General features: G+C 37.8%; 1 protein-coding gene across 1 annotated transcript in view; it reads right to left on the bottom strand.

Annotated features, from left to right (window-relative positions):
• Positions 1 to 10,636, bottom strand: part of NEB (nebulin) — a 225,010-nt gene extending 214,374 nt beyond the window's left edge. Inside the window, exons 1-7 of the mRNA XM_060302454.1 lie at positions 10,601 to 10,636; positions 7,212 to 7,253; positions 5,175 to 5,375; positions 3,228 to 3,335; positions 2,654 to 2,758; positions 1,859 to 1,963; positions 1,073 to 1,177 (exon numbers count right to left, since the gene is read on the bottom strand). Coding sequence (XP_060158437.1) covers positions 1,073 to 1,177; positions 1,859 to 1,963; positions 2,654 to 2,758; positions 3,228 to 3,335; positions 5,175 to 5,375; positions 7,212 to 7,253; positions 10,601 to 10,636 — 702 coding nt within the window. The remainder of the gene's footprint in view (positions 1 to 1,072; positions 1,178 to 1,858; positions 1,964 to 2,653; positions 2,759 to 3,227; positions 3,336 to 5,174; positions 5,376 to 7,211; positions 7,254 to 10,600) is intronic.
• Positions 10,637 to 23,450: the final 12,814 nt, after the last annotated feature.

Below are 23,450 nucleotides of genomic sequence, written 5' to 3'. Positions count from 1 at the left end.
TGCAAACTGGGATAGAAATATGTCTATTAAACTTGCAGTTGATATCAAATGATAGGAATTAAAAAATAGAGCTCAAAAGTTGGAGATACCTTCAAATGAGTATGTATAACTTCAGTTCAGGGCTAGATAGGATCCTAGGATGCATTCTAATGAGTCTCAAGATGCCAAGTGACTTAAGTCTATGTTTAACGTAAGAGGTTCAGGGGTCTATTGAATGAAAGACAATGTCTCATTCTATAATACAGTGTTTTCCTGAAGCCTAGAGCAGTCTTATTTTCAGTATGGCCTCTAGCAAATCAAGGGGTCAAGAAATAAAGTACCTCAAAACAAGGGCTAGTGCTGGACCCAAGTGGTCATCTTTGCTGCTGCTGCTCTCAATTCTAAGAGCTCTATTATGCCTTTTAAGTTCCTCTAATAAAGATTTCAAGGTCTAGGATACTAAAATTCTGGCCAATGGGGCTGCTGAATTTTTTTTTTTTCCACTAACTCTGAAATATCCTCTATGTACACTCAATGGTGAGAGCTCTTTGTGAGATAACCACACCAAGATGTTTGGACAAGTATGTAGTCAGGTCCCCCGTGCAGAAGTAGGGGACATACCACAGTTCAGACTTTATGATTAGGATAGCAAATCAAAATCCTTCAATAACATTGTTCCCTTAATACAACTGGGAAGGTGGCTATAATCCCAATAAGTTTTTTTAAATGCCACTCTAATGTCACAGAAAAACTTAACTCCAGCCGGCGGGATGCTCTAGCGGAAAGAACATTGGTCTTAGGATCACAAGACGAGGCTTTTGGTCTGGGCTCTGCCACTGACTACTTATGTGACCTTAGACTCATGTTCCTCACCAGTAAGAAGAGGGCATTAGACTAACTTATATGTAATATAAATTATAAAATCTAATTTAAATTAGACATCATAAATTATCATGATTCTAGATGTACTCCTTTACAATAATAGCACTTAGTCTTTTTTACAGGAGGAGTTGCAATGAACTTCTGGCTAGAAGACATAATTCGAGGTGTCCTGATTCCACACTCCCAAATGTGCACACTGCACGGCACTTACGTCACTGAGAGCTTTCTGGGCTTGGGCAACCCTCCTCAGCTCCGGGCTATCATTATATGGATAAAACAAAGTTTTGTCAGCTTCCCAGTCTTCAGTGTAAAGTTTCTAAATCAGGGAAGAATGAAAGTTATGAGAACGTGAGAACACACTTACTTGAAATATATAATTTTGAATTCATCCATCAATGGCATAAAGAACCCAGGGCAAGGTGAGAGCAAAGGTAAGTGGAATTCACAAATTCCATTCAATCCAAGTCATATTTATTAATAGCTTCTCCAGCTTCTCCTGACAAGTCTTACTTACAGAAGGGCAGACGTGTCTGATTTTGTTTCATCTCCCCTCTGTAACTGCACCTGCCTCCTGCAGCAAGTACTAATGCAAATGTAAGGAGCCAGGAAGCACTTAGCATAATTGCTGTGCTTAAACCTTTAATAAACCTTTAATAAGAGTGAGAAAATTAAAGCTTTAATGAGAGTGACAGCTGGGAATATCCAAAGTGTAGCACAGGCTCTACACTCTGTGGGTCTTTGTGGATCTCACAGCAGGCTCTCAGGTGCATCTTTGTTTTCCCCGGTTGTTCAGACCCTCTCCTCTACTTGGCCCAAGAGCTTTCTTCTCAGTTCCTCCTGGCCAGCCCTACCCCTGTAGCCCCACATGTCTCAAGGTTACTCACAAAATGGTTGGGGAACCATATTCCAGATTAGCCAGGGTTTATGGGGTATCCCTCTGCATGACGTGTGGGAGGACATGAGAAGATAGAAGTGGCGACAGAGCAGAGGCCCTTACCTTACTGAACATAGCTGTGTTCTTGATGGCCTGGACAAGTTCAGGGGCATCAGGAGGAAGCAGGTACTTATCCTTGGTGTCTTCCCAGTTCTGCTTGTATAAAACCTGGACAGAAAGAACAGAGGACCTGTGACTTGATGTCTCCCACAAGGGCATGAGGATTTAGAGCACAAAGGAGAGCACTATGAAGAGTCTTTCAAACTCAAGTTGTCCTCATGCAAAGCCTGCTGATGTGCCACCAGCATCAATTATGGAAACATTGACCATGTCGACATCCCATGATAATTTGCCTGCATTAGTAAGCTTTTACTTGAAAAGCCTAATTTTGTAAACTAAATCATGATTCTGATTCTCTAGAGATTCTTTACAAAGGTTGCAACCTGTCAGTCATTCACTGAATTTGGATGGTAGATGTGTTTGACTTAGATGGTATTTTTTTAAATGTTTTAATTAGTTGCCTACCTTTGAAATTTGGAGATTTCTCATAAAAATTCACCTCCCAACTTCTTTAAAAAATAAATAAGAGATTCTGGTGACACTGGGACTGCATTCTGTGCAGCACCTGCCTGGAGCTGAGTGGCATGGCCTGGGCTTTCCAACCCCCATAGCTCTGACCGGCCACTTCAGTCACCTGTGCAGCCTCCCTGACACGTGTTGCCGTTAGAGCCCACCATGCCTGTGGGTTCAAGTGAGACTGGTGAGCAGGATCTGGCCAGTCCAGTTTTCTCCTCTAAGGCCAGGCAGAGACAATGCACATGCTATTTAGTACCCCAGCTATCCATCCCATGACCTTACCTTACTGACTTGCTGCGACACTTTCTTTGCATGTTCAATGTCCTTTGCTTTTTCGTCTACGTGACAAATAGTTTTAGCAACATCACCATCCATTCGATACTTAACCTGCAAAAATAATGCACAATTAGAACTCATGACAGGCATGAACATATGAGTATATTAAAGAATATCTTATAATAAAGAGCACTGACCCAATCACTCTATGTCTGCATCACAAAGCCAAGTTTCTGCATTTTAGGTAGAAAACTGTGATCTCCAAAGATCTATAGAGCACCTGTATTTACTGCGTGTCTGCTTTCCCAGGCAAATTTCAGCCTCCCTGTGCTCCAGTATGGAGGATCACAGCGAGCTGGAACTCCCATCTCATATCACCTTTAAGCCAAGCTTTTAGAAATCTCTTTAGGTTCACATTTACAGCAGCATAATCTATGGCCGTTGCTTCCTCTAGATTTCTGGACTGGCTCATAGTAATTCGACCCCTTATTCTCTCCACATCTATTTAAAGCCCTCAAATTCCCAGTAGTAGGCATATATTTGAAATGTCTCTCTCCTTTATTTTAGCAATGCAGCCCACCTCACTGAGTTGATCTTGTACTTTCTTGATTCTGCGAAGTTCTGGGGTATCAGTTGTGATGGCATATGGCTGTCCTTTTGCCTTCTCATAGTTCTCCTTGTATTTATTCTAAAAAGAATATCAGATATTAGCCTAAACCCTGACAACACAGTAGCAGAAATTTCAGGCAATGCACACATCCCCATCTTATTTTTTTAATCTTGCAGGTTTATAACAATTATCAATTATAATAGCTCTCTTTTTGTCCCCTACCCTGATTCTCAACAAAAACTAAAATAGATATGTTAATTGTTCTTCCTAAACATGGCTGAATACTGGAGACAGTAGAAATTTTATTATAAAATATTGTCTTGGAAATGCCCTAAAATGATTCTTTCAATATTTTTATCATCTAAATTCACACATAAAAAGCTGGAACCTCAATAATTTTAGGAAATAAGTATAGAAATTGAGTCAAGTCTGAAAAGATTTGATTGCTAATACAATGCAAAAATATTCAGTTCAGAAGTTGCAGCTAAATCTCAGTAATTTAGATAACTGAGACACCAGCTGAATTAATGGGAAGTCTAAATTATGAGTATTTTAAAAAGGAATGCAATTTTATTATTTCTGCTAAATATACGAGTTCTTGCTTTAACAATAATATGCATAATTTATCATTATTAATGCTTCAGGAAGACTCAAGTGGAATAGTCAACAATCTAAATTATACATTGATTTCATTACTAATCACTGTAAAAATATTACAAACCTTTGCCAACATTTTGTTCAGACCGTCAGAAATTCTTGAATATTAGTGTCTGAATTAATGTGATTTTTATGGCAATAAATTGACAAATAAATTTTTCTATCTTTGCTGAATACGACTGTGATAAAAGAGGCAAGATAATCTTGTTTTTAGAAATCTAAATTTTAGAAAACCTAAATTTTAGATCATTCAATAATCTGAACTAGAAATTTACCAAATAGTCCCCAGTAGTTAACACTCAACCAGAAATGAATATTTACTGGCCAACCACAACAGGATGCTTTTGACATAAGCATTAATCCTATATAATTCGATGTTCCCCTGAGTACCTTTCATCTTTTTCAAACCTCCAGAGGATGTGCAATCAGGTCATCTAGTGAGACCTCAGTCTACTCTGGAAATCAACAAGTGAGATCCATTCAAAGGGGTCTAAACCTGCTGCCAGTCAGTGTAACTTACGGAACTGTCCATGGAAATGTAAGGACCAGGGATCATCAAAAGCAGTGATTCTCAACCTGGGCTGCACATTAGAGCCTGGGAAGCTTTTAAAAATCCTCCTCTACAGGTCCCAGGCCTGCCTGGACCAATTAAACTAGAACAGCCTGGGCATCAGTAGTTTTAAAGCTCCTTGGGAATTCCAATGTGCAGCCACAGTTAAAAAACTGCTGTTCCAAGGTACAGTAAAACATTCCGATCCTCAGTTTCAGAAGAGTTCTTAGTCTGATCCTGGCTTGTTCAACTACACGTTCTTTTTCACTATACCTCCTAGAGACCTTGTTATATACTGTTAGCTAGTCTACTTGAAGGGCATCATGCTCAGACATAGTGTAGATAAGTGTTATTTAGCTTCTGTGAACTGATTTCAACTAAATCTATATCTATAAATCTATAACTATGAGTTCATTATTCTAGACTGGCTATGAAAGAGTGATTAAATCCAGTAAATGCTTTATAGTTGGCCTTATACTTATTTTGTGGGGAAAATTTCAATAAGGATGCTTCCCCTGATGCTGCAATGGTGCAAGTAAATTACCTGAAAGCAGAATTCAAGAGTTACAAGACATTATATTTCTGTACAATAAGTTTTGTCTCATACATGGTTGAGAAACAAAATCCAGCCAGCATCCAAAACAGAGTTGGCTGAGATCAGTAATTTCTCAATAATAAAACCAGATAAGCAGAAGTTGTTTGAGACTTACTGTGCTGAAGAGATCCTGCATTTTCTGACTGTGTGCAATGTAAGGGGTCATGAACTTTGAAGAGTCCACCTTCTTTCGAACGATTCTCTTCCTCCCCATCGGCTTTGCTGGTACTGGCTGTGCCAGTGCTGGTTTGGAAGTTTCTGTTTGCCCATAGTCAGATGTCGTTGTTGTCGTAGTTTCATAGATTTCTGTTACTGTCTGAAAATTTGACATGCAGTTATGTCAAAATTTGGCAACATTGTTACGAAAGTAAAAACTGAGATACCATAGTCTTGATATACATTATTCTAACTTCAAGTCAGACTGATATCCCTGGTGTTACTTCTCCATATCTAAAGCAGGCCAAAGCAGGAACTCACATGCTATATTCATGTGAAGGCATATTGTGTGACATAACTCTGAATGCTGATTGTGTCAGATTGCATGGAATAAAATGGTTACTCTTTACTGACTTGCAACATTACCTTAAAATTCCATTTGCCTAAAGGAACACCTTAAGATAGGATAAAAATCAAAAATAAAAATATTTTCAAACATTTAAAAATCTTCTTAAACTGCATGGGTAAAGTAAAAGCAAACTGGGATCAGGGAACAAAAAAATGAAGACAATCAAATAAAGCTCAAATTCTTGACTTTAATATTAACTTTTAAATGATTCTAAGAAAAAGTTGGTTGCTTGTTCTGCAGGTGTTTTAAGCATTCTGTAGTACGAGACAAAGAATGATGAACTTGAAAAAATGAATCACATCAATATTACAAGTGATTACCATCTTTTGGCTTAGTCAGTTAGCACAGGGAGATCAGCTTGGTGCTTTGTGACCACCTAGAGGGGTGTGATAGGGAGGGTGGGAGGGAGACACAGATGGAGGGGATATGGGGATATGTGTATACATAGAGTTGATTCACTTTGTTATACAGCAGAAACTAACACAACACTGTAAAGCAATTATACTCCAATAAAGATGTTTTAAAAAAATTAATGTGAACTGGAGTGCCATTTACACTAATAAATGCTTAGGTAGACAAGAATAATGATGACAACATAATGGGGTAATTGGTTAGCCTCACAACAGTCCTACGTATGTGGTAGGTGGGAGATAGTTGTTTCTTACAACAGGCTTCATAGTGGAAGAAACGAAGGTCCAAAGTTTGGGTTTAGTCCAAGGTTAAAAATACAGTATGTAAGAAAAGAAGATAAGTAGTTAAATCTTCAATCCATCTCATAGTAAAATTTCCTTCACAGCTTATATCATCTGTACCAAAGGAAGGGTTCCAGTATCAATTATGAAAATAGAAACCTAAATGATAAGGAAATTGTACATCTATGACAACTACCTCTACTCTTGTCAGATCACTGTTAATAGGTTGCTCTCTGCCTGTTACTACTGATGTATGGTTGATGGTGAGAAACTAACCAATTTACAACATCTACAGATGTTAGTTTTTATGCAGGCTTCAGGGTTAGCCACCCATATCACTATTTGTCATGCTCAAGAGAAACAGCTCCATGCAGAAAATGAAGCATGAGAGAGCTTGAAAAAAAAAGTTCCAACTTGGAATATTTATGGAAATGACTTTCTCAGAATTCCTAATGTGCCAAAATCTAAGTAGCATTTTATTGTATCATCAAGAACAAAAGCTTGGAGGTGCCATCTCTTTTGGCAGAGCTGGCGCCCCAGAAGTTATGACAGTACACAATAAAACTGTTGGTCCCCGTGCAAATCACAAGTCCAAGGCAATACCTTTGCTGCAGTCAGAGAGTGGTGATAGCCAATGACGTCATTCTAATAAGCATTACCTACACCAAAAATACAATACGAGTAACAGGGGAAACCATCCCTAGCCATCTTGGATATATTGAATAGTAAAAACAGGTAACGTTCATTATTTTAACACCGGCTGCTGGGCACACAGGTGAGTGATCCTCCAGATTCTCCCTTTTGCCAGCTTGGTGGCCCTGGGAGTCTGAGAGAGGAGAAGGCTCCCTCTGCTTTAATGAGCATGCAGCTCGTGCAGGTGTGGGCTGGGTCTTACCTCCCCCGGCACCTCTTCATAGACTGTCTCCTCTGTGTAATACTATAAATAGAGAACAAAGTTATCATAACTAAAGCAGAAATCACCTCTGCTCTGCCTCAGTAGAACCACTTGGCTTATTTCACTAGTCCAGTTGGTTTTCAATATTTGTGGGAAGGACGTAGATGAGGGAGGCTGTTCACATTTTGGAACGCATTCCAACTATGTGAAACATCAGGGTAGCTACAGTGAAAGCCCTCAGACTGGACAAGGAGATGCAGACAGAATGACGAGGAAAGTGTCTGATGCTGGCTATTTCTCTGCTGAAGCTATTTCACTTGAGACAAGTAAAATTTTTTTCTTATGGTACCCTAGATAGAGTTTGCTGAGAAAAGAATATAATAACAATATCTTGAGTGTGTGGGTTGGCAGAGAGGAACTGTGATAAAACTCACTGCTGACTAACAATAAAAAAGAAGAAAACCAGAAACCTCAGTGTGAATAAAATTTTAAAATATTGTTATCATGGAAATGATAGATCCGAAAGCACAGACACATCTCAATTATCCCTATACCACCCTGAGTACTAAGTAATAAGAGTTTCTTCTGGAGTGATGGGCAAATTGCTTCTAGTAGCATGATGGTCCTGAAAGGGTTGCTACGGAGAAATTCCTCATCAACAAAATGTGGGAAAGTTAGGCAGCGATTTGCCACTGATGGCTCTGAGGTGCCCGCAGGCTGGATATGAAGTCAAATCTACTTTTGAGCTACTTCTGACATCACTAGCAATAAATAGACGTGGATAGGAGCTGGCTGACATTTTGTTTCAGATGCTAAGGAGAGTGGAATCCTGCCCCCAGCATCACCCAGCAAAGCTGGGTGAACAGAAGGAAAGACTAGTTTAGGCCGAGGCATACAAGGAAAGGGATAAAAATGAAACACTTGGTTCATTTTCTCAGTTAACAAAATGTATAACATTTTATGCTTCATTTTTTCTTTACCACCAAAACATATTCTTGGGGGGAGGAAAAAACACTGAAGGCAAAATCCCTCTTGGGGGCCTTTCTTTTGCCCTTGGTTCAATGAACTCTCATCAAATTACTTAACCATTGTCAGTAGGCCACATGGTCTGTTTCACTTGCAGTAAAATTAGCATAAAACTTGCTTAACGTCCCCCACTCCTGTGCTTTCTTTGCTCCTGTACTATTTTTTAAAAATTTGAAATCTAATTCTGTCTCTGTGCCCTTACACATAGCAACATAAATCACAAGCTCTTACAGGACAGAGAATCTCTTGTGTGCTGTGCCTTCATCACCTGGGAACTATCATTTGGACACTTTAGGAAATGCTGTTTGATGCTGATCTACATGGAACCATTTTTCTGGCCACACAAAACATCAGTGACTTGAAAAGAAATTTTAAATGAAAGTGAGTGATTCACAAATATTTTGGATTTTCTTAGCATCCAAGTAAAAGCAGCTCTTTGGTAGCCATCAAATTTTACCTTTACTGGGCTCTCATCATTAGTAAACATGTCTTAGAAAAAAGCTTACCAAAAAAGGCAACATTATCCAAATGGTTGGCATTAACTTACATGCCAAATCTCTTTTTTTTTTTAGAGCTGTGCCACTAATTAGATAGTACATCTCTGCCTTTTCCCTTCTTTCCAAGTTTAAGTTTGAGTACAGAATGACAGTACAATTTTGTTTAGTTGTCCAAGATCCCCAGGAGTTATATTTTTAAAGCTAGTTCCTGTCTGTTTTGTGAATTCTTCCCTGCCCATTTTCTTAAATCTGCCACCATCCCATTCTCATGGCATCTTTTTTGAGGTCAGAGAGACCTTGGTTCAATTCTCTCTGGCAGAAAGTCTATTAGTATATCACCTGCTGGTCAGACCCAGAAGCAGTAATGGGAACAAAATGGCAAGGGTGAGATGCCTAAAAATAGCCTCCTCCATTTTTATGACATCTAGTTAAATCCATCAAATCCAGCACTAAGGACAATTTCCAGGGACCAATGAACACAATTATTTTAAGAAAGACAAGGTATACTTAAGTTGGAGGCTAAAAAGTATTCCTGGTATTACCATCATAGGAAAGGCAATTTAATTTATAATTGTGCTATTGCTTCATAGTGATTATTCTGACCATCAGGGACGTATGTAAAATGCACTAGTGATAATATTGAACACTGAAGACAAGACCTTTGGCATTTAAGCCAGATAAGTTGAACATTATATTGAATGAGTCTCAGTCTGGGTTTTTTTTTTTCTTTTCCTTCTTCTTCATATCCTTCAGTAATAAAAGCAATTTTATTTGTAGAATAAAATTTTCTTGACCTAAATATAAACTGCTCCATAAAATAATCTTCCAAAGACAAATTTTGGCACGTTCAATTTGAATTTGATTCTGGGTAACGCTTAAAGTTAATTTCATTCTTATTAAAAAGCACAGATTTTCAAAGCTGCCTCCACCTATCTTGGGCACTTAGAGATTTTCACATGTGTAGATCATCATGGTTAATTGGTAATTAAGGACCTTCAGATTCAATGGCAATGTATTACATGGATGCTAAAGGCAAGAGGTGGTAAAGAAAACCCACAACATAATAAAAACAAAATAAAATAAAATAAATATAAAATATATATATAAAATAAACAATTAACAACTTTATAACTCATGTCAGATATCCACCAATAATCTTGAGGGAATATTTCAAGATGCCCACTATGATCTTTGTTTTTTTTCAAAATTCAAATGCAAAAGATAGTCTTGTTCCCTTGGGTAAATATATTGGAGTTGGTGGGGAAGTGTGGCTCCAGCTGTCACTTGTGAGACAAGTAAAAATAAACTCATGAGTTTGCTTTTATATATGTATGTGTGTGCACATAAACACATATATAAAATCTCCCATATGTCTATAAGCTCATATATATATATATTATTCTGAACACTTGGTCCATTTCGCCCTATACGTAGATAATTAGCTGATTGAAGCAAAGAGTAAGTAGCTTTTTCCTCTGTGGCTGTGCAGACACTAAGAAATAGAGTTCAGTTCTCAGAACTTTCTCTTCATCCCCTCAGTCCCTTTGATCATGGGGTCTGGGAAGTGGGGAAGAATGTAACTTCAGAAGACAAATGAAAATCTGTCTTTACACCACACTTTTTTTTTTTTCCTGAGAGTTTAAAGAAAAGCAGAAGTGGGAAACAGTGATACTTCTTTTCAGTTCTACTCCCACATAATTATAGTGAAACTGAACGTAAAATATTCCTTTCTTATGCTTTAATGATGACTCCTTGAGAAGTTATAATAGACAATGTGTTTTTCGAATGATTAGTTCACCTACACGATTTTGATTGTCGCCACATAAAATTCTCTGCTGTCAGAGTCAGGATTTTAAAAAATCTTACCTCCACCACCTCCTCATATTCTTCGTCATCTGCCATTTTCCCAGAGTAGTAGTGGCACCTACAAACTTTTCATGTTCCAGACGAATGAAAATACATTAGAATCTATACACTAGAAAATACATTAGAATCTATCCCCAGGACTGAAACCATCTTATAACATTCTAAAAACAGAATTTAAGGCTAATCCATTCCACATATTCATATATTTTTGCAGGCTAAGTGAGAAAAGACATTTAAATACAGGTCTAAAAAATCTGAGCCTTCAAATTTCTTTTTTTTTTTCAAATTTCTTTCTCTTGATTCCGCAGGAATATGTTTTGTATTGCTACTTCTAGCTACATGATCAATTTAGCTAAAGTTGTAAAAGGAAGCTGAGGTAAGGGAGGTAAAGGGTTTGGATTCAAAGGTACAGAGTATTTACATTTCCAGATACCTGGAGAACAGTATTTTCAAGTAAAATTTCAAGCAAAAATTTTAGTGAAAGTTCAGCTTGGCTTTCAGAAAAAGTTGGAGTTTTTCCTGGTAGCATCCAAATTCTAGGAGGGCTGCCTTAGGTCTCCATCCTGTTCTACTACATTGTATGCAATAGATCCTATGCTTCAAATTAGAACACATAAAAATAAATCTGTCAACGGACTTTAAAAGAAAAAATAGAAACCTCAAGGCAATGGGGTTATTCTCTTCCCGAACACCATTGGCCTGTGTGGCTTTTTCTCTTTTGTTTCTGTAGCTCTGTTCAAACCTGAAAAATAACAAATTGTTAAAGCATTGATTGAAGTACATATGAGATGGTGGGTCTCTGGCCTAAGCTTCTAATTCAGGAACTAGCAAAAGGATCTCCCAAGGCCTTCTTAGTTTGACGCCAGAGAGTAGGACTCTCCCTTGATAAAAGTGGATGATGATTTGGAGCAGCTGTCCCTTCGCCCAAAGATATTTGCCATGTAAATCAATACCCCAGCTGTGGCTGGTTTTGTTACGCTAGCAAAACTGCCGCTCCTTCTGAGGCAAATGAAGCCCAGTAGAACCAGATAAATATAGGAACGTAGAACATAGATCCTTTTTGTACTAATATATTTAGGAAAAAAAAGGCAAAAAATGAAAAAAAATTGTTAGACAACAGAGCCAACTCAGTCAAGCAATAAATTGGTTAATATAGGACTCGACTCTAATCACACACTACATGTCACGTATTAGTAAGGTCTGAGTAGGGCAATGGGGTTACAGACTTTCCTAGTCACATTTGCGTCACTCATTTCCCCAGTTACAACCCAAACTTTGGAAAATACTTCAAAGGAAGTTGTGGAACAACTCCTGAAAGAATATTACAGAAAAAGCCGTAAATTGGCCTTACCTTCAATCTACCAAATAAATTTCCTCAGCAGCAAAGCCTCTCCCAACTCTCCCCTCCTGAGAACCCCAGGCAAGAGCCAGCGAGGAGCCTGGGCTCCGCATTATCATGTGGCCAGAGCAGCCAATCAGATCTCGAGTTGCTCAAATTTCAGAGGCTAAATATACTGAGTGAGCTTCTGAAAACCACCTGTTCATCAATTCCACTAAAGGATAAAGGGTAACAAATTGCTTGCATAGAAGTATTCAAATGTAATGGAATTTTACCTAACTTCCAGAGTACGGGGTTCAAATTTATGTTTAATCTCTCATTTCCTACAGCTCTGTTTAATACCATATTCATGCAAAAGAATTTAGAAGAAAATCAGCATGACTTTGAGGGGCTTTAAGCTTTCTGCAACTTTCTTCCTGTCAATTTTCCAATCTTCATGGAGATAACTATGCTCGCTCATATACAGCTCACCAGGTGAGCCACAGGTAAGTCACAGGTGTTAATGTGAAAGAAACGGGGATAAGATCCAGAAAACATCAAGTTGGCAAAACCAATTTTTAAAAATGTGATAAAAATGAAGTGATTGGTGAAAATACTTGATGGTGACACTAGATAAGGTATCCACAGGGCGTAATTAGAGAGATTAGGCCCCATCATTTTTCTATTACTAAACCAGGTGGGGAGAATGCCAAGATCATGTTCATCACCTTCTCCCTTTCTAAGCATGCCTAGCTGCTAGGAATGCAGAGCCTCTCATATGTAACTGGGTTATTGATTTTCTATTTACTCAAATGCTTCCTAGAAGCAAAGTGTGAATGCAGGCACAAAAGGGTTCAATTTCTGAACAGCAAGGGCAGATAAAATGGAAATCAGTAAATTACTAGAAGATAATGCTCTATTACGCAAGTCAGAGTGTAAGACATTGACTTCGTAAAACTCATCCAACAATTTTCTACCTGAAATCAATTTTCACTGATTTAATCCCTTTCCACTTCCCTGTATTAAGGCAAAAACCCCATGGGTCACTCACATCTTGATATGGATTTGAAACTAAACATATTATTATAGTTCTTTTTGGTTAAATGTTAGGAAGTAATGTCACATTTCAAACATACGTATCTCTCCCCCTTCCATGATTCATATGGTGGTAAAATTTGAACATCATTTTATCATCTGAATTAATTATACCTGTTCCTTTTGTTTCCACAGGTTTTATGACCAAGGAATATTTGTGTGGATTATGAGATCATTCACCTGGCAGCTGCAAACTAGAATTATGACTTACTATTCATTATGTACTTTTTAAAAGATGGTGTTAAATTGAAAAATAAAACGGGCCTTTTAAAAAGTAAAAAATAGGCATAGATTAATGCTTATCTGGAGTTATGCCCTCGAGACAAAAGAGCACCTCTATTTTTCTGGCCTATCAATGGCCTCTTCTGTGGAAAAAGAATCAATTGACACCTTGATCTATTGGTAGCTTCTTATCATATGCCTTATACATAGTAAGTGCTCAATAAATGTTAGCTATTATTATTTTTAAATTATTATTACATCTTTAAACATTTTATTGGAATCTTTACTCTTTATATTAGACTGAAATACCAAAATATTGTGAAACTTCTGAAACCAGTAGGTAGTTAGTCTCAGAATTTATGAATCCATAGGAGTTTGGCTATAAGCCTATATAATTGGCTACAAAACAAAGCAGGGTACAGTGAGGTACCAATAGCAGAGCTTCAGATGATGCTTTCTGAAATATCAAAGTATAGAAGTGGCACGTCTGGGGACCAGAAAAGATTTGATGGAGGAAATGGCATTGTAAAAGAGTTTTTGTTGCTGCAGTTTGATTTTATTAATTATTTTAACCAAATTTTATCTGCACATCATTTAAGAATCAAATAGTTTTGCAAGGCTTGTTATTAAAATCAGTGCCTCCTGTTTCCACTATTCCTTTATTTTTCCCACCTTGGAAACAATAATTTTAACCCTTTTAACTGAATCTTTTGTTATTTATCTCTACACATTTAACAAAATGTCTATATTATTCTTTTCTGAGTTTTCCAGTCATTGGCATTATCTGTCAGGTTCCCACCTTGGAAGATCAGGCTTTAGTTCTCTTTTATATAACCCCCACTCTCACCCGACACAAGCTTCATCCCCCATCTCTATCCTCCCAATAATGTTCTATTTATGTAATTCAGAATCCAATGTTTATGTTATTATGATTAGCAAAAGGCCATTCATAGCTGAACCCCATATATATATTATGATTATTTTTCTTTTCCTGCACAAGGGTTTGTTTTTCTGCAAGTTGATAGTTTTTGTTGCTGTTGTTGTTGTTTTCTGTCTCTCCTTTTTTTCCTCCATCGGCTTCATTTTTCCAGATAAGCAGTATCCAATAGAGCTCTCTGCAGTCATGGAAAAGTTCTATACCAGCACCACCAAGATGGTAGCCACCAGCCATGTGTGGTTATTGAGAATTCAAAATATGGCTGGCATGACTGCACAACTGAGTTTTTATATATTTTTTTGTTTAATTTAAACTTAAATAGTCACATGGGGCTGGTGGTTATGGTGTTAACAGCACAATTCTAGAGGCTTATCACTACCTCAAACTTTCTGTCTAAATCCGCTCTTGGTGTTTTCAAAGACATCAAGTAGCATTTTATAGTTATATCCATTTCATCTTAGATCTCTCAGGGAGCCTTTTGTTCTATCCGACCTAATTTCCTGGTACTCAGATCTCATCTTGATGCCCCTCACTGTCATTCTGGGGATTATGTAGATTACAATATGAAAATTCCCATTCCTTTAACTAATATTTATTATGTACAATGTAGCAGGCACTGTTCTAGGTGCTTCCATCCTGCAGCAGGAGTTGACTAAGCACTTCTTGCTTTTTAACGGAACTGCAATTTAGTTTGGGACAGAAATATGCTAATTTAAAAAATACATTCCTCCTCAATTCCTTAAATGTTAGGGGAAAAAGGTGACATAGTTTTGCCAATAAGATTTAAGTGTAATTCTAGAGAATAAGCCTTCTGGGAAAGGTATGATTTTACTGAGGAGCAGGGTCAGATTCAGCAGGCACGTACTGTTTTCCTCTTGCCATTCCACCCTTCTCTAGGCCTGGGACACAGATGTAATGTCCGGGGGCAGAGCATGAGGGTGTAAGTCATACACTAAGAAAGGTAAAGCTAGAAGGAGACTCAGGCTTTAATAACCCCCTTAATTTTTATATTTTGTAATTATTTTATAATTTAATAAGTTTAATATATAATTGCACAAATAATTACATTGTATTTTAAATTTTCCTGCGTATTATATATTTTTTTCTATTTTGCACTTTACCAACTACTAATAAAGTTGGTTATTTATTCATATGTTTATCGACCATTTGTATCTTTTATTCGGTGTATTATTGGCCCATATCTCCCCACCTATACTGATTTATAGTCATTCTTTTTTTTTTTTAATTTTATTTATTTATTTATTTTTGGTTGTGTTGGGTCCTAATTGCTGCGTGTGGTCTTTCTTTAGTTGCGGTGAGCGGGGGCTACTCCTTGTTGCAGTGTGCGGGCTTCTCATTGCGGTGGCTTCTCTTGTTGCGGAGCACAGGCTCTCGGTGCATGGGCTTCAGTAGTTGGGGCACATGGGCTCTAGAGCACAGGCTCAGTAGACGTGGCACACGGGCTTAGTTGCTCCATGGCATGTGGGATCTTCCCAGACCAGGGCTCGAACCCTTGTCCCCTGCATTAGCAGGTGGATTCTTGAACACTGCGCCACCAGGGAAGCCCCAGTCATTCTTAATATATTATAGCTATTGGCCATGTGTTTCTTCTGTGTGTCGTATTTCCTCCAAGTTGTTTGTGGTGTGTGTGGCCATAAAGATGTTTTAAATCCATATGCAGTCAAATCAGGCAATCTCTTCTTTCCAGTTTCGACTCTACTTAACAAGTAAATTGAATTTGAAATGCCACTTTTAGCACTTGTTGAATTAACATGGATGTCTGTTTCTAGTCTCTTGTGTTTTTTCTTGTTTTGTTCTCCTTTTACTTTCTGGGTTTTTGTTTTTGTTTTTTACTTTAATTTTGTTTCTGTTGTGAAGTATAATATATGGAAAACTGTATAAAGCTTATGTGTACAGTTTAGCAAATGGTGGTAAAGTGAGCATTTATATAACTATCACTCAGGTACCAAAAGGTCATTTCTGTCGTGACCTTGAGAGTAAAAATGTCCTTGCTTTTATTTTTAGTTTTGCCACCTCTGTATGCACTCCTAAACAATATAGTTTAGTTTTGTCTGTTTTTAAATTTTATATAATGGATTCATGCTGTATGTAATTTTTATAACTTAACTTTTCACTTAATGTCATTACTTTTATTATTGTATATTATCATATAATAATGTTTATTATTGTGTAATAATTTAATTATTGTACAATATGACAATACTTCTATTTATCCATTCTGCTGGTGAGGAGGAACTGAGTATATCCAGCTTTTGTCAGTTAAGAGCAAAGTTGAAATGAACATTGTTGCATGTGTATTCTGGTACTCACAGACAATTAACTGACCAGAGTATGTAAGTAGGCAGGTAAATTATAGGTCGAGGAGTATGCTTATCTTCAACTTTATTAAATAATGCTACCTGTTTTCCAATGTTGGTACCAATTTACATTCTTATCATGTAAATTGATAAGAATTTTTTACATTCTTTACATGTATGCCCTTAACCTGGCCACCACTTAAGATTAAGCTTTCTAAATTTCATCTGTCTGATGGGTGTGAAATAATGTAATCTTGTGGTTTTAATTTGCATTTCCATGACACTAGTAAAGTTGAACTCTTTTTCCTATGTGTATTAGACATTTGGATGTTTTGTTGTTTTTTGAGAAGTGTCTGTTTAATTCTCTTGCCCATTTTTCTGTTGAGTTCTTGGCCCCCTGATCATTGATCTATAGTATCCTATAAAGGATACTAATCCTTTGATGGTTATATATGTTGTAAATATCTTCCTCTCTCTGTGGTTCTTTTCATTAGTTTCACACTGACATTTGATGAACAGGAGTTCTTAATTTTCATGTAGTCGACCTCATCAATTTTCTCCTTTGTGACTAGCGCAGACATGTGGACACGGAGGGGGAAGGGGAGGGTGGAATGAATTGGGAGATTAGGTCTGACATAAATACACTACCATGTGTAAAGTAGATAGCTAGTGCGAACCTGCTGTATAGCACAGGGAGCTCAGCTCGGTGCTCTGTGATGACCTAGATGGGGGGGGGGTAGGTCCAAGAGGGAGGGGATATAGGTATACATAGAGCTGATTCACTTCATTGTACAGCAGAAACTAACACAACATTGTAAAGCAGTTATACTCCAATTAAAAAAAAAAAATTCTTCCCTAAGATCATGAAGATGTGTTCCTGTATACTTTCCTAAATACTAGGAGTCTTACCTTTCATATTTGTGTTTAACCTATCTGGAAATTTTTTTTTATATAATGAACAAGAGATCTAATTTTATTTTTCGCATATGGATAGCCAATTATGCCAGTACCTTTTATTAAAAATTCCATTGTTTCCCCACTGATGAAATTCCTCCTCTGGTATCAATCTTATCCATACATGTATGAGTTCTTTCTGGACTCCCTATTCTATCCACTGGTCTACAATATCACACTGTTGTAATTCTGTAGCTTTATGATCTGCCTTGATGTCTGGAAGAGCAAGTCCTCCCACCATATTACCTGTAAGAGAGTTTTGGCTCTACCTGTCTTGGATATTCTACATAAATTTTAGAAGTGGCTTATCAATTTCCCTAAAAAGTGTTCATTCAATTAATCTATTTGACTCTTCCTAAATCAGTACCACACTGTTTTAGTTATTGTACCTCTTTTGTATGTTTTGATATCTGTAGGGCAAGCTTCCTTCATTCTTCTAAAATTCATTTAGATATTCTTATACTTTTGTTCTTTTAGAAGTACTGAGAATTAGTTTATCAAGTTCCATGAAAATTATCTTTGGATTCTTTTTTAATAATTGCATTGAATTTGTAGATTTATTTTGCAAGAATTGATACTTGATAATGTAATCTTCCCATCCAGATTCTTTTTTACATCCATTACTAAAGTTTTATGGTTTTTGTTATATAGGTCTTGCACATTAATAGTATAAGTGTATTTCTAGGTATATTAAAGCACTTATTTTCACTGTAAATTAGATTTTGTATAGATTTTCTAGTAGATACTATGTATCAAGTTCTTTTTATTCCTGTTATTGATTTGTCATTTGTTACTATTAATAACTTTTTCATAAAATTTATTAGGATTTTGAGAAAGGTGGAAATAAATGTGTGTGCTCAGTCAGCCATCTTGAATCCAAAGCATGGACACAGCATTTTTGAGTGAATTTTGGATACAACTTTAAGATCCAGAAATGACAGGGGGAAGAGCATTCCAGGATTAGTAGATAGTATGAGCAATCACATAGGGGTGGGAAAGTGTGTGGCATGTTTGAGGAATGAAGATTAATCTGGTTTAGGTCAAGTAAGGTATATGTAGAGAAGTAATGGAAGACTCTAAAGTAGAAGTTATGCTGTGGAGGACCCTGAATGCCGAGCTAAGCAGTGGAAAATGGCATGTTCTGACATTGCCATATGGCTGTTCTCTTCTACATAGTGTAGAGCTTTAGCTACTGTCTCTTTAGTGTAGAGACAGTAGCTAAACAAATATACATCAGAAATACATTATACAGTATACAGTTAAATACATTCAACTGTGAAACATGCAGATACAATAACATAGCAGGATATGTAGGTATGAATAAGAGATTTCTCAAATTATCAAAACTCCCAGGTGTTATTTGCTTTCCAAAATCCATGTCAGACATACTAAATTTCAGCAATATGCCTACTCACCCTTCTAAATGCTCCTACCTCCTCCTACTGATGCTCCCTACAATGAAAAACACATAAACATGGAAGAGGGAGCTTTTAAACTTACCTTCTGATCCATTTCTAGGTTCTCTTTCTCCTGTCCCTGCTTCCTTGGAGGTCTTGGACATAGGTTTATCTTCTAAGTGAGTTCTTCATGAAGTTTCCTGGTTTTGAGAGTCCTGACTTTGAAGCAGCGAGTCTCTGGATCTCTGTATTGCAATGAGAACAGCCAAGGGCTTTCATTGTTTTGCTTCTGTTTTCCCTCTCCACAGCCTAGCCCAAAATTGTCCTTTCAACCCACTACCCATAGATATTCAATTGTTATGCAGTGAATTATCAGAATTTACAACAATTTACTGTCCATTGCCAACCAAACTTCGCAAATGAATGGGTCTCAAAAAATGTCAGCGTTAAATTGCTGATTCCTAAAGAATTTCCAACATGAGATATAAAGATAAGATAGCAAAGCTGGCTTTCTTGTGTGGCTTTGAACTTACTCCATAGTCAGTACCTCCAACTCTTGCCCTCACACACAAATATACGTGTGTATGTGTGTGTGCATCTTTGCATGCATATATGTGTATGTATGTGTATATGAATTTCTTTCCAGGAAAATGACTTCCCAAATACTAGTTTGAATATGTGTCATTACGTTGTTGTTGAAAATAAGGTCTAGAGTTCAAAAATTATTCATTACATGTATTTGTGTATACATGTATATGTAAGTATGAACAGAGAGGCAGCCATAGAATTTACAACATAAAAGGTACATCTAGCTTAGATGACAATTTTTTAAATTGAATATACATTTCCATGTCCATTAGTGATTGTATGAGCTGGTCTTAGGGGAGGAAGCTGCTGTATCACTTTCTAGTTAGCAAGAAAAGGCTATGTGAAGGAGGTGGCATTTTATGAGGTCCTGTATATGCCAAATCAACCTACCTAAGCCATCCTTTGAGAGTGATTTATTAAATAGTTCTTTAAAAAAAAAAAAAGGTTAACTAGTTCTTAACGCTCTTTGTGAGGTAATGAGCAGTCTGGGAATGCCTAACTCACTTGACAGAGTTTGAACTAATATCTAACTCACCTTTCCATCACTGTCAGCGGGACCAGAACAGTTTGTTTTTTAAGAAGGAAAGTGGAGAGAGTTTATCAGCAATGTTTTCTTGGTTAGTCACATAACATTGGAAGTTGGAATGTTTGACAATATAGCAATATATGGGCAGGTAAACAGTGGACAATAATTGTCCCATTGATTCTCAAGTGCAGTGTAGCCCCAGGAAGACCCTGAAATGCAGGTCTATTCCTGAAATCCAGTTCAGCATGGTATGGGCAGTCTAGCTGACCTATTGAACACAGGTGGTCTGGAGGTCACTGAAAAACTGGGTCAATTCTATCTTCTCCAGTGACTCAAGATATGCTTTAGGGAGGGCTAAGATGGCATTGCAGATCCTGAATTAAACAGATAATCTCAGATCCAAACTGTGCCTAAATAGGGCACCCTGGAATTATTATTTCAGTAGACAGCTGCCTAGAGTGGGCATGCCTGGTGCTTGGTTACCCCTGAGATTAGTTTGGGTTTTTTTAAAATAAATTTATTTATTTTTGGCTGCAATGGATCTTCGTTGCTGCACGCGGGCTTTCTCTAGTTGCAGCGAGCGGGTCTCTACTCTTCAGAGTGGTGTGTGGGCTTCTCATTGCAGTGGCTTCTCTTGCTGCGGAGCATGGGCTCTAGGCATGACAGCTTCAGAAGTGTGGCACACGGGCTCAGTAGCGCAGGCTCAGTAGTTGTGGCGCATGGGCTTAGTTGCTCCGCAGCATGTGGGATCTTCCCTGAGCAGGGCTTGAACCTGTGTCCCCTGCACTGGCAGGAAGATTCCTTTTTTTTTTTTGAATTTTATTTTATTTATTTTTTATACAGCACGTTCTTATTAGTTATCTATTTTATACACATCAGTGTGTACATGTCAATCCCAATCTCCCAATTCATCCCACCACCACCACCCCCTGCCACTTTCTCCTCTTGGTGTCCATACGTTTGTTCTCTACATCTGTGTCTCTATTTCTGCCCTGCAAACCAGTTCATCTGTACCATTTTTCTAGGTTCCACATATATGTGTTAATATACGATATTTGTTTTTCTCTTTCTGACTTAACTTCACTTTGTATGACAGTCTCTAGATCCATCCACGTCTCTACAAATGACCCAATTTCATTCCTTTTTATGGCTGAGTAATATTCCACTGTCTATATGTACCACATCTTCTTTATCCATTTGTCTGTCAATGGGCATTTAGGTTGCTTCCATGACCTGGCTATTGTAAATAGTGCTGCAATGAACATTGGGGTGCATGTGTCTTTTTGAATTATGGTTTTCTCTGGGTATATGCCCAGTAGTGGGATTGCTGGGTCATATGGTAGCTCTATTTTTAGTTTTTTAAGGAACATCCATACTCTTCTCCATAGTGGCTGTATCAGTTTACATTCCCACCAACAGTGCAAGAGGGTTCCCTTTTCTCTACACCCTCTCCAGCATTTGTTGTTTGTAGATTTTCTGATGATACCCATTCTATCTGGTGTGAGGTGTTAACCTCATTGTAGTTTTTTTTTTTTAAATAAATTTATTTATTTATTTATTTATTTTTGGCTGTGTTGGGTCTTTGCTGCCGTGTGCGGGCTTTCTCTAGTTGCGGTGAGCGGGAGCTACTCTTCATTGCAGTACGCAGGCCTCTCATTGTTGTGGCTTCTCTTGTTGTGGAGCACAGGCTCTAGGGTTGTGGGCTTAAGTAGCTGTGGCTTGCGGGCTCTAGAGCTCAGGCTTAGTAGTTGTGGAGCACAAGCTTAGTTGCTCCATGGCATGTGGGATCCTCGTTGGCCAGGGCTCGAACCTGTGTCCCCCGCATTGGCAGGCAGCTTCTTAACCACTGCGTCACCAGGGAAGCCCCTCATTGTAGTTTTCATTTGCATTTCTCTAATAATTAGTGATGTTGAGCAGCTTTTCATGTGCTTCTTGGCCATCTGTATATCTTCTTTGGAGAAATATCTATTTAGGTCTTCTGCCCATTTTTGGACTGGGTTATTTGTTTAATATTGAGCTGCATGAGCTGTTTATATAGTTTGGAGATTAATCCTTTGTCAGTTGCTTCATTTGCAAATATTTTCTCCCATTCTGAGGGTTGTCTTTTCGTCTTGTTTGTAGTTACCTTTGCTTTTATGTTTCATTAGGTCCCATTGGTTGATTTTTGTTTTTATTTCTGTTACTCTAGGAGGTGGATCAAAAAAGATCTTGCTGTGATTTATGTCAAAGAGTGTTCTTCCTATGTTTTCCTCTAAGAGGAAGTGTTCTAATTTCATTCTTTTCCATGTAGCTGTCCAGTTTTCCCAGCACCACTTATTGCAGAGACTGCATTTTCTCCATTGTATATCCTTGCCTCCTTTGTCATAGATTAGTTGACCATAGGTGCATGGGTTTATCTCTGGGATTTCTATCCTGTTCCATTGACCTATATTTCTGTTTTTGTGCCAGTACCATATTGTCCTTTTTTTAAAATTATTTAATTTATTTTTAATTTATTTTTGGCTGCATTGGGTCTTTGTTGCTGTGCGTGGGCTTTCTCTAGTTGTGGCGAGCAGGAGCTGCTCTTTGTTGCAGTGCACGGGCTTCTTATTGCAGTGGCTTCTCTTGTTGCAGAGCACAGGCTCTAGGTGCACAGGCTTCAGTAGTTGTGGCACGTGGGCTCAGTAGTTGTGGCTCACGGGTTCTAGAGTGCAGGCTCAGTAGTTGTGGCATACGGGCTTAGATGCTCCGTGGCATGTGGGATCTTCCCGAACCAGGGATTGATTTGTGTCTCCTGCATTAGGCGGGTGGATTCTTAACCACTGTGCCACAGGGAAGTCCCATATGTCTTGATTACTGTAGCTTTCTAGTATAGTCTGAAGTCAGGGAGTCTAATTCCTCCAGCTCCTTTTTTTTCCCTCAAGACTTCTTCGGCTATTCGGGGTCTTTTTTGTCTCCATACAAATTTTAAGATTTTTGTTCTAGTTCTGTAAAAAATGCCACTGGTAATTTGATAGGGATTGCATTGAATCTGTAGATTGCTTTGGGTAGTATAGTCATTTTGACAATATTTATTCTTCCAATCCAAGAACATGGTATATCTCTCCATCCATGTGTGTCATCTTTGATTTCTTTCATCAGTGTCTTATAGTTTTCTGAGTACAGGTCTTTTACCTCCATAGGTAGGTTTATTCCTAGGTATTTTATTCTTTTTGTTGCAATGGTGAATGGGATTGTTTCCTTAATTTCTCTTTCTGATCTTTCAATGTTAGTGTATAGGAATGCAAGAGATTTCTGTGCATTAATTTTGTATCCTGCAACTTTACCAAATTCATTGATTAGCTCTAGTAGTTTTCTGGTGGACTCTTTAGGATTCTCTATGTATAGTATCATGTCATCTGCAAACAGTGACAGTTTTACTTCTTTTGTTAGGTGGATTCTTAACCACTGCACCAGCAGGGAAGTCCCCTGAGATTAGTTTTTTCCAAAATACAAGCTTGTCCCATAAAACTTCTC

This window comes from Globicephala melas, chromosome 7, assembly GCF_963455315.2.
Source record: "Globicephala melas chromosome 7, mGloMel1.2, whole genome shotgun sequence".
Lineage (NCBI taxonomy): Eukaryota > Metazoa > Chordata > Mammalia > Artiodactyla > Delphinidae > Globicephala > Globicephala melas.
Note: the sequence above shows the minus strand (reverse complement) of the source record. Positions and strands in the feature narration are given on the sequence as shown.